At 36.1% G+C, this 11019-nt stretch overlaps 2 protein-coding genes across 4 annotated transcripts; one reads left to right on the top strand and one right to left on the bottom strand.

The window, feature by feature from the left end:
• The first annotated feature begins 4260 nt into the window (after positions 1-4260).
• LOC149387553 (BTB/POZ domain-containing protein At3g50780-like) lies at positions 4261-7347 on the top strand. Of its 2 annotated transcripts, none has more exons than XM_089623745.1 (2): positions 4261-5557; positions 5909-7024. In XM_089623745.1, exons 1-2 carry the CDS (start codon positions 4439-4441, stop codon positions 5912-5914), a joined length of 1125 nt encoding a protein of 374 aa, XP_089479871.1. In that variant the 5' UTR covers positions 4261-4438; the 3' UTR covers positions 5915-7024. The 2 variants fall into 2 exon arrangements, with proteins under 2 accessions (XP_089479871.1, XP_089479870.1); XM_089623744.1 differs by having other exon boundaries at positions 4265-5557; positions 6816-7347.
• Positions 7348-7815: 468 nt separating this feature from the next.
• LOC149387552 (uncharacterized protein At1g01500-like) lies at positions 7816-10776 on the bottom strand. 2 transcript variants are annotated; one of them, XM_089623805.1, is made up of 3 exons: positions 10355-10776; positions 8810-9551; positions 7816-8197 (listed from the first exon to the last, which is right to left on the bottom strand). In XM_089623805.1, exons 2-3 carry the CDS (start codon positions 9461-9463, stop codon positions 7964-7966), a joined length of 888 nt encoding a protein of 295 aa, XP_089479931.1. In that variant the 5' UTR covers positions 9464-9551; positions 10355-10776; the 3' UTR covers positions 7816-7963. The 2 variants fall into 2 exon arrangements, with proteins under 2 accessions (XP_089479931.1, XP_089479932.1); XM_089623806.1 differs by having other exon boundaries at positions 8810-9478.
• Positions 10777-11019: the final 243 nt, after the last annotated feature.

The raw sequence follows: 11019 nt of genomic DNA, 5'->3' as shown, positions 1-11019 counted from the left end.
ATGATTCAAAGTTTTTCAAAATATTACATGTTTTTTTACCTGTCAGATTTCTCAAAAGTATTATGAGAAAAAAAAATTTAGTTAAATAACAGGTGAAGTTAAATTTTGATAAAATAAATAAAAAAAGATATAGAGAAATAGCAATTTAAAAAGTTTCTTATATGTATATTAATATAAAATCTACGTATAATATTAATACAATATAGTTTTTCAAATAATATATATATATAAACATATACATAATGTATGTTATTAATATAGTATAATATAGTATCAGTAATTATGATTATAATATACAAAAAAAAATTATACAAAATATATAGGATAAGTGTCAAAAGGAAAAAAAAATCAAAAGCCAAGGGTTGGAAAAATTAAAATAAAATAAATAAAAGACAAAAAAAAAAAAAACCAAAAAAAGATATAGAGAAATAGCAATTTAAAAAGTTTCTTATATGTATATTAATATAAAATCTACGTATAATATTAATACGACATAGTTTTTCAAATAATATATATATATATAAACATATACATAATGTATGTTATTAATATAGTATAATATAGTATTAGTAATTATGATTATAATATACAAAAAAAATTATACAAAATATATAGGATAAGTATCAAAAGGGAAAAAAAATCAAAAGCCAAGGGTTGAAAAAATTAAAATAAAATAAATAAAGGACAAAAAAAAAATCCAAAAAAAGATATAGAGAAATAGCAATTTAAAAAGTTTATTATATGTATATTAATATAAAATCTACGTATAATATTAATACGACATAGTTTTTCAAATAATATATATATATATAAACATATACATAATGTATGTTATTAATATAGTATAATATAGTATTAGTAATTATGATTATAATATACAAAAAAAAATTATACAAAATATATAGGATAAGTGTCAAAAGGAAAAAAAAATCAAAACCCAAGGGTTGGAAAAATTAAAATAAAATAAATAAAGGAAAAAAAAATATAATATTAATACGACACAGTTTTTCAAATAATATATATATATATATATATATAAACATATACATAATGTATGTTATTAATATAGTATAATATATTATTAGTAATTATGATTATAATATACAAAAAAAAATTATACAAAATATATAGGATAAGTGTCAAAAGGAAAAAAAAATCAAAACCCAAGGATTGGAAAAATTAAAATAAAATAAATAAAGGAAAAAAAAAAAAAAAATTCAAAGGCCAAGGGGCGAAAAAAAAAAAAAAAAAAAACACCGCCACGTGTCGCCACCAGAGGCGCCACGTGGCGGCTCCAGGATGCAAAGTTGCTCCTTATTAACTTTGTTATGGATTACTATGTATATATCATAATAATAATTACTATTGATATTTATATTACTATATCACGTATATGTACACGATAAAAAAAAATAATAATTATTACTATAAAATATATTTTACTATGGTATATATTAGAATAACATATATTATTTTAATCAATATTAGTATAAGTTATTATCTATTTGGAAAAGGTATGTCGTATTATGCATAAATATATATATATATATATATATATATATATGTTACTATTTAATATCTAATACATTTTTTGTAATTTGATTATGTAACTATCATACAATCTGAATATAAATATAAGCTACTTTTTTATTTAATATTTTATTTTGTCTTTAACTTAAAAAAAATATCAAAATTTAATTTCAATTTGTTTTAGTTGATAAAAAATTTGGTCCATAACACTTTTAAAATTTGTGATGTGATGAGAAATTATGCAATAGATTTTAAAATCACTGAATCATCAAGACAATAGAGTTTTCTTTTAACATTTTGTAATTTTATTATTTGTTAAAAATTATTGACAACAATTTTACTAATCTTAATTTTATAAAATTGAAAACTCTTCATATCCATAATATATATATATATATATATATATATATGTAATAAATGTAATAATAATCCATAACATATATCCATAATCCTCCATAACATATATAATAAGAAGCTAGGATCCTTCAAACTTTCATCTACGCATTGACACACGATTGTTTGTATGGGTGATACGTGACACTATTTTAGGCAATTTTTTTTTTGTGACCTTCACTCTTCTTCTTCCGATGTTATGGGTTATTCTAAAAAAAAAACTTTAACAATATGCTTTAACTCAACGGGAAATTCATGGGGTTCAACAAAAGATGATTTGGAGACCTTCCCACTTCTTCTTGTTATTTTCAGCAACTTTAACAAGAAGCTTTAACTCAGCGGGAGATTCAAGGGTACAACGAAAGAAGATTTGGAGACCCCTTCTTCTTCCTTGTTATTTTCAGCAAAAAAAAAAAAAAAGGTCCTTACTCTTTAACAAGAAGCTTCAACAAAGATTCAGCGGGAAGTTTCAGCGGGTTCAACGAAAGCAAATTTGGTGACCTTCTCACTCTCTCTTTATACATTTTCCACTTATTATGAAGAAAAAAAATTCCTTACCAGAAGCTGTAGCAACTTTTCAGCGAGAAGATTCGGAAATAACCCTGAACAAGAAGCTTCAACAACGATTCAGCAGGTTCAACAAAAAAAAATTTGGTGACCTTTCAACTCTCTCTTTATACATTCCCGCTTCACCACAGTCAGACTTCGTTCTTTGATTGTTAATAAAGTTGGTTCGATTCCTGTGTTGCATTGATTCAGCGGGAAGATTTTCCCGAGCGGATTCGCCGCCGAGTCGTACGAGAGAGTGGTTGAATCAACGATCGAACAATGATTCAAGAAGCTAATATTTGCGGACTCATGAGTCTCTAATTTATTTTTTTCCTTTATCGCAAGAACTGACCTTCTTCTTCCTTTTATTTATTTTCCTTTAAAAAATACAGATTGTGGACATTACATTTTGTAGACTATTGAATAATCAGTATCATTGTAGATATTACAATTTTGTAGACTATTGAAATGACCTCCACCATAGTTATCATGCTTACTTTTTAGTTAGCAATTAGACTGACCTTCTTCTTCCTTTTATTTATTTTCCTAAAAAAAATCCAGATTGTGGACATTACATTTTGTAGACTATTGAATAATTTACATTTTGTAGACTATTGAATAATCAGTATCATTGTAGATATTACAATTTTATAGACTATTGAACTGACCTCCATCATAGTTATAAGGCTTACTTAGACTGCCCAAATTGTAATGTGATTGAATTTTAAGATGTTCCCTACCTTTTTTTATTGTTGAAATGAATCATTTTAGTTATATCTTCTATACATGTGTTTGTCATGGGAGTATTATTGCAGAGTTGTTGGCGGCGGTGATAATGGAGTTGTTGGGTCGACGAGGGAGAATGGGTGATAAGCAGAGGAACCTGGTCAAGCGTTGATCACAGGATTGATGTGATTTTTGCTTCCATTATTTTCGCTCCATTTTTTACTCTTTTCCATTATAAAGCTTATTCCCATTCGTATTGTGCTATTGAATTTTTTTAAGAATGCTCTTTGTTTGACGGGTTTGTTGCTGTTGACTTAATTATGATTTAGAATGGAAAAAATGGGACATTGGCATCGAGAACCTTGTCGGGATCAAGTTCTACATGATACTGAGGGGAGCTAAAATGAACTCAAGTACTATCCTTCAGTATTCTTTACATGAAAAAAATGATTTATTTTAGTTTCACTTTTTTTTTCATGTTTTGATCAGGTGAACCATTTGAAGAGAATTGACTTAGTTTTTTCTACGCTGATCTAATTTTGGTAAACTGTTACTGTAATTCAACCTTTTTAATTTAATTCTGCAGGTCTTTGATGGGAATTATAATTGAAGAGAATTTACCTTTTTTTTCCTCGAACTTACTTTTGTTTCAATGTTATTGTAAAATTTAAAATTATTATTATGATTTCATTTTGCAAGGGTATTTGATTGGATTTATTGTACTTTTCGTGAACAATTTTGTGCTGACTTTTTGGATTGATTATTGTGGAGCTCATAGCAGCGACGACAAAGTGTCGTGTTATATTGGAGGTGAAATGTTATATATTTATCTTATTTTAATAATATTTTTATTCTCTATGTCAATTTACTTTGTACGTCATCAATTATATATAACTAAAATCTTTTGGAAATAATTAGTATGTTTTTTTTATCAATAATTTTTAAAAATCCATACAAAGTATAAATTTAACTCTTACTTATTCTTTAATGCATTATAATTCATATGCCCGTAGCGCGTTCACCAAACTAGTTTAATTAAGTATTGAAAAAAAGTGAAAGAAAACAAAGCGGCCATAATCCTCCACATGGCGATCCAGATTTTAACCATCGTCTCTTATTTCTTCCCATCGTTTTCCCTCCAGTCCAGAGTGATTAGACAAAAAAAACTACCCATTTTTCCCTTTGCCAAAAAAATAAAAATAAATAAACACCCCAAACTCTTGCCAAACACGCAAAAAAAATGACGAAGAAGAGACAGCGCGTGGTTCACACGTCGACGACCTCCACCGCCGCCATCATCACCGATTCATCCTCCGGCGCCGCCGTCGGAGCGCCGATACACTCCTTCCCGGATTCCTCCGAGCCTGACGTCATCCTCCGCCTCTTCGTCGACCCCTCCTTGCCGTCCCTCCCTTCTCCGACCGCCGGAACTCCGCCGACGGCTCCGGAGACTCACCTCCACCTTCACTCTCACGTCCTACGCCGCTGCAACTACTTCTCCGCCCTCCTCTCCGATCGCTGGACCTCCTCCCCCCCCGCCGGAGCCGAATCGAAATCCGATCCCATCCGACTCAGCCTGGGAATTCCGTCCACGATCGACGCCGGAGTCCGCGTCCTCAGCCTCCTCTACACCGGCGACTTCACCGCCGCGATCGACTCCGCCGCGGCGGCGCTGGACCTCCTCCCCGTCGCCCTGAAGCTCCTCTTCGAAGACTGCGTCAAATTCTGCGTCCGATTCCTCGAGGCCGTGCCGTGGACGGAGGAGGAGGAAGCTAGGGTTCTGATCCTCGTCCCTCTCCTCGGCGGCGGCGACGAGGTCGAAGGCCTCGTGGCGAGAGTCTCTCCGGGGAAGAAGGACTCCGGCGAGGAGATGCTCCACGGCCTGATCGTCTCCGCGATCCACAGCCACCCGAACATGGCGTTCGTGAAGGCCTTCGTGGCGAGGCTGATGAGGGAGTTCTCGGCGCGGGACTCGGCGCGGCGGGTTCTCGAGAGGGCGTTCAGGGAGAGCCTGAAGGTCGTGAGGGAGTCTCTGGAGGAGTACTCGAACCCTAGCTTCCGCGGCGTGGTCGGAGACAACCACGACGAGACCGAGGCCGTTCAGAGGCTGAACCTCCACACGGCCATGACCAACGGGAAGCATTTGGCGTGGCTGGTCGAGAGGATGATCGAGCTTCGGGTCGCCGATGCTGCCGCGGAAGAGTGGAGCGATCAGACCGCTTTCGCTGCCGATCTCATGTGGGCTTTCCACGACGGAGCGTGGAGGAATATCGTCCCGGGGCTCCCCTCTGTCGTACTCCGATGCACCCTCAAGTTCGCCGCCGCCGTCGCCGGCGGTGGGATTCTCGCCACCACTCAGGTAAATGAAATGAAGAAGAAATAAAAATATGAAGCTGAGTTGCTAATTCGGGCCCTTTCAAATTCAGAGTGTGAGGATTGGTTTGAGCCTCTTGTTTGCTTTTTGGAGATTTTAGAAAGAATCTGCTTGAGTTTCTTCGTTTGATGTTTAACTTGCTAACTTAGGTCTCTGCATTGAGAAGTTATAGACTCTAGTGACTAGGGTAATTTATGGGGATTTTGCTTGGAATTTGGGGCTGTGGGTTGTTTTTTATTTTTAGCGTCATGTTTGATTTGTGGAGAGTTTCGATTGAATCTGCTCGAGTTTTGGTTTGATGTTCGACCTGCTAATTTAAACGGCCTCTCGTTTCAGAGCTAGTGAGTTGGTAATTTCGGGGTTTTTGTTCGGAGGTTAAATTGGTGGATTCTTATACTTATAGCACCTTGTTTGATTTGTGGAGAGTTTTGATTGAATCTGCACGATTTTTGGTTTTATGTTCGACCTGCTAATTTAAACGTCCTCTACGTTTCAGAACTAGTGAGTTGGTAATTTCTGGGTTTCTGTTTAGAAGTCGGGGTGGCGGGTTGTTTTGATTAAAGCGTCTTGTTTGATTTTTGTAGAGTTTCGATTGAAGCTGCTTGAGCTTTTGTTTGATGTTAGACTTGCTAATTTAAATGACCTTAATGTTTCAAAACTAGTGAGGTGGTAATTTTGGGGTTTCTGTTTGGAATTCGGGTTAGCGGGTTGTTTTGATTTCAACGCCTTGTTTGATTTATGGAGAGTTTCTATATAATCTGCTCGTGCTTTGGTTTGATGTTTGACTGCTTACTTAGGTCTCCGCGTTTGATGATTTGATTTTTCTTTCATCTTTGATGTGTTAGTCTCGGTCCACTGATTCAAACTCTATTTTTTTCATTCAAGTTGTTAAACGGCTATGAGAAAGGGCTAATTTTTAAGTTGCAATTATTAGTTGTGTTTTCAAGGATTAGAAGCCAGAATCTGACTTTGTACCTATTTGGCTTATTGCTCTACTGACCAAACTCTTTGCTCTAGTGGTCATGGTCAAAGAAATATCTATGAGAAATTAGTTTATTTTTCATGTTGCATAGATGGAGAGGCACATGATGATTTATATTCTGGTGGACTTGTTTCATCATACTCCTCTTAACTAGTTTTCTGGCCGATAACTTTTTCGAGGGACATCATTGTGATGTCACCAGAAATTTTCCATTTTGTCATACAGCTCGAGTATTTCTTTCTTTCTGTCTGAATATTGCAGGTTCGGAAGAAGCTCGTGAAATCATGGCTTCCTGTACTGATAGCGTGCAAAGACAACGTGTCCCCTCTTTCGCCGAACATCAAAATCATGTATCTCGAGTTGGAAGAGACATTCCTGAGAATCATCTCGACCCTTCCCATGTCCGATTCTCAGGAATTGCTGCAACAATGCCTCAGCTTTTCGACCCGGAACGCCGAAGATTGCCCTCACCTCGTCAACGCGTTCAACACCTGGTTCCGCCGAGCCGAAATCGACAAGCTCGATTAGACAAACACCGATTCCTTTATATCCTGTGACAAATCCCAGACTTTACCCTTTTTTTTGTCTGATACTGTTATGTCCCTTTTGTACGGTCTTTTAGCATTATGCGTAGTCAATCTTAGACTTGGTGTTTGGAGACTGGAAAGCTTTATGCTCTGTGTACATAGTTTAGTTAGAACTTAGACATAGTTCTTGTAGTGTGTTGTCTCTGTACTTTTTATGGTACAACCATGTGAATATATATGAAAAGAAAGTTTGATGATGCTTGAAATTGTTGGCTCTGTTATTCCTCTAGTGAACCAGTTATGGCTTTGACTTTCTTACAACTCTTTTTCATGTCCGGAAACTAGTTGATGTAAAATAAAATAAATTCAAAAATTAAAATCAATGTAGTGTGTTTTATGAAGAAAGAAAAAAATGTGATGATGAAGACTGTTGGCTCTGTTATTCTTCTAGTGATCAAGTATCGCTTGACTTTCTTACAAGTCTTTTTCATGTTCGGAAACTAGTTTTTACAGAAAATAAATGAATAAAATCCTTCAATTTAGCGTTGGAATCGTGAACATGGAAATTGTGCATAAGAGCCAAAACTCCCAAAGTGTATACACTGCCAAAAATGTCACTTCTATTAACATTTCCAAAAAAGAAAAAGATAAGAAAACCCCCACAGACAGTGGAAGCAAAAAACAACCAAACCCTCCATTGCCTAACACTCCAATAGCACTAGCTACACAGATACAGACCTAAACACTCAAAAGTTACACGTAAACCCGGTCGTATATATATCTTATAGCATCAAAATGTGACATTATACCCCCACAAAACAACACAATTTTTTTTTTTTTTTTTTTTATTGTTATTACAACACAAAACTGAGAGAATATATGTTAGAGAAGGCGTCTTCTGAAAGTTCTGGTTGTGCCTTGGTAGGTCTTGACAAGAAGTCCGACCCCGAGCCCGATTCCCAAGCACACGCTGAGTCCGATCCCGACCCCGACTCTCACTCCTGCGTTGAACCATGTAAGCTCTCCGTCTTCCTCGCCTTCCATGTACGCCGTCTCCGTGTACATTCCGTACTCGCCGTCCAAACCCACTTTGTCATCGTGCTCATATTCCGGACCCTGTTTGATGAGCGGCCATAGAAAATCGAAAAAAAGACCCGAGAATAAAGCAAACCGGCAAAGCAATGTTTCACGTTCAAACAAAACAAAACAAACCATATTTAACCTTTTTTACTAATGGGTGGTCATGAAAATTCTGTGATAATTCAGAATGATGCATGAAAGAACTCATTTGAGGACTCACAAATATAGGTATAGAATGTAACAAAGAACACTGTAACATGATAAATTCTAGCATCTTAATTCTTTTTCTTTCTTTTAAAGTCCATGATTAACAAGTTTGTACTATTATTGCTCCACTTGAGTCTTTTAAAAAATTATTGCTCCACTTGAAGAGCTACCAACGTTTTGAATAAAAATGGCGACTTTTATTCAAAACTCCAAGAAGCAAAAAAGAAGCTAAGATAAATATGATAGAACTCTGTTAACATGAAGTAGTAGCAACATCAATGAAGCTCTTGTTGCCATTGGATGCGGAGAAAAAAAAAAAAAAAAAATTACGAGGATTTTCAACGGAGCTCGACAATTATAAGAACCGGCCAATGTTGATATATATACGAATAAATACTAGATCATCACCTGAAATTCAACATTCCAAAGAAAGAGAATCACCTGTAAAGCCAGCGTATGAGGAGGGGTTTCTCTCCAGTCGCACTCGGGTATAGAATCAAGCAAACCCTTCCTTGATTGCTTCTTCCTCAAGCCAAGACTGAGAGTCTTCGTCAAGATGATCGGGGTCCCGCCAAGCGACCCCGCCACGTAGACCTCCACGCTCGGCGACGAGCCCGAATCCGGGCCCACCGACCTCTTCCCTCGGATAAACCCTTTCGCCGCCGCCACGTGGGATTCGCAGTCCATGACCCACCGTTCACCGGTTTCCTCCAAAACCCCGGAGAGCACGACCACGTCCTTGTCAAAGACCTCGAATCTAACGCTGCCCGTGGTTCTGACCTTGTCGGTGCTCACGAACGTGACCTCCTCGGACCTCTTGTCCAGCCTGTCCCGCCGGAGAACGGTGGTCTCTCCGTCGGAGTAAAGCCCCGTTCGGACTCCGTTGACTTCGAAGAGGGTGTCGGGATCCAGCGGAACGTGGCTCACGGTGAGGTGGTCGGGCGTGTGATCGTCGATCTCGCATTGGCTGACTCGGACGTAGAAGACTCTCACTTCTAGCCACGGGAGAGGTGTCTTTACGGAGGGCTTGTTGTGGGTCAGATGTCCGTTGTCGAGCGAGCCGTTTCCGTTGTAGGTCTCGTAAGATCTTTCCATAGTTTCGTTCCACTTCTATCAAAGCAATAGTTTTCGATTTCCCATTTAAGGGAAGAAAAAGAAAGAAAAAAAAAACGAAGCTATAATCCTACATCCATGTTAAAGATATGAGCTTTAGAAGCAGTCAAGCAAGCAAAGGAATTTGAAAGGATTTGAAATTAATAACCCATGACTTTAAGGCAGCATTCGAATTCATTAAAAAAAATGTAGAGGAAAAACAGAAATAAAATAAAAATGCTCTTTTGAACAAAGATCAAATGGCCATGAATCTCTAATGATTGTGCACAGAAGAAGAAAACAAGCGAATAGTTTAAAATAACAAAAAAAAAAAACTCTTAACTCAATAAAAACCCTATAACCCCACATACATGTAAAAGGAATGAGCTTTACAACCAGTGAGATAGACAAAATCACTATTGGGTTTAATAAACCATTCCAAAAGATAAATAGAAAGAAAATGCTGTTTCAATCATTGAAGAAAATGAAATACATGGATATAACAGTCATCTAGAGAAGAAAAAAAAATTGCCTAGGTTAGTTAGTTAACAAATATTAAGCAGACAAATCAAATGCATTTCATCCACAAACACCACCATAGAGGCACAGACAAGGTTTTCTTAAAAAAGAAAAGAAAAAAATAGGCATAGACAAGGCATGAAATGGAAAAAGGAAATATAAAAAAGAAAGAACTAAAGATTAAATGAAGAGATAATGAAATGGTTTTGAACCGGAGAAACCAAGAAACACAATACCAGAACAAGACAAAAAATAAGAAGAATAAGAAACCTCAGACAACACGTCACAGTCTTGAAGACGTTGTTTTACAATCACCCAGACAAACACAAAAGACATTAAATTCAGCAGTTTTGAATAATACCCAGAAATACTCACCAGAAAAACAAATGTATGTATCAATGGCCGTTGAAATCCCAAGTAGATAAAAATTCGAGCTCTGGCTTGGGATATTGCGAAAATCAATGTTTAATTTCGGTACTCCCAATCCACGGAATCAAATCAAAGAAAAGAATTGGGGATTTCGGAATCTCTGGAGAAACCCTCGTCGTACTTTGCAATTTCTGCGACTAATTCACAATCTTGAATGATCGAATTGTTTGCGATGAAAGAATGGATTGGATATTGAGGGGATAATAATAATAAATAAATGGTGTGGGGTCAGGGGAGTATATCTGAAATTCCTCAGATCTTATCCTAAAATTGAGAAGAAGAAAAAAAAAAAGAGAGAGAAAGTAAAGAATGATCAAACGAAGAGAACCCTTCTCAACAACGTAATTGAAAACGACGTTCAAGCTCTCTGCTTATTATTATTATTATTATATTTCTTGAAGACGTCCAAGCTTTGTAGTAGGCTATTATCATATTATATTAATAATAGTAAATAAATGGCTAGCCGGAGCCGGACTCTATTTTCTTAGTCGATGGTAATTCAAGCCCTTTGATTTTTAAACTCACTTTTTCAATATTTAACATTAGTAAATAAATTTTTATATTTTTTCAAAATTTTCATTACAAAGAAGTTTAAACTTGTGAGAGAGACA

The sequence above is a fragment of the Urtica dioica genome, chromosome 8, assembly GCF_054948205.1.
Source record: "Urtica dioica subsp. dioica isolate 48M chromosome 8, U.dioica_male_clone48M_v1_H2, whole genome shotgun sequence".
NCBI lineage: Eukaryota > Viridiplantae > Streptophyta > Magnoliopsida > Rosales > Urticaceae > Urtica > Urtica dioica.
This window is presented reverse-complemented; position numbering and strand designations above follow the sequence as displayed.

Coding starts and splice junctions, on each gene's coding strand:
- LOC149387553 (XM_089623744.1), top strand. CDS start 4,439: ATGACGAAGAAGAGACAGCGCGTGGTTCACACGTCGACGACCTCCACC. Junction 5,558..6,815: donor GGATTCTCGCCACCACTCAG/GTAAATGAAATG, acceptor TGAATATTGCAG/GTTCGGAAGAAGCTCGTGAA.
- LOC149387552 (XM_089623805.1), bottom strand. CDS start 9,463: ATGGAAAGATCTTACGAGACCTACAACGGAAACGGCTCGCTCGACAAC. Junction 8,198..8,809: donor CTCATACGCTGGCTTTACAG/GTGATTCTCTTT, acceptor CTCATCAAACAG/GGTCCGGAATATGAGCACGA.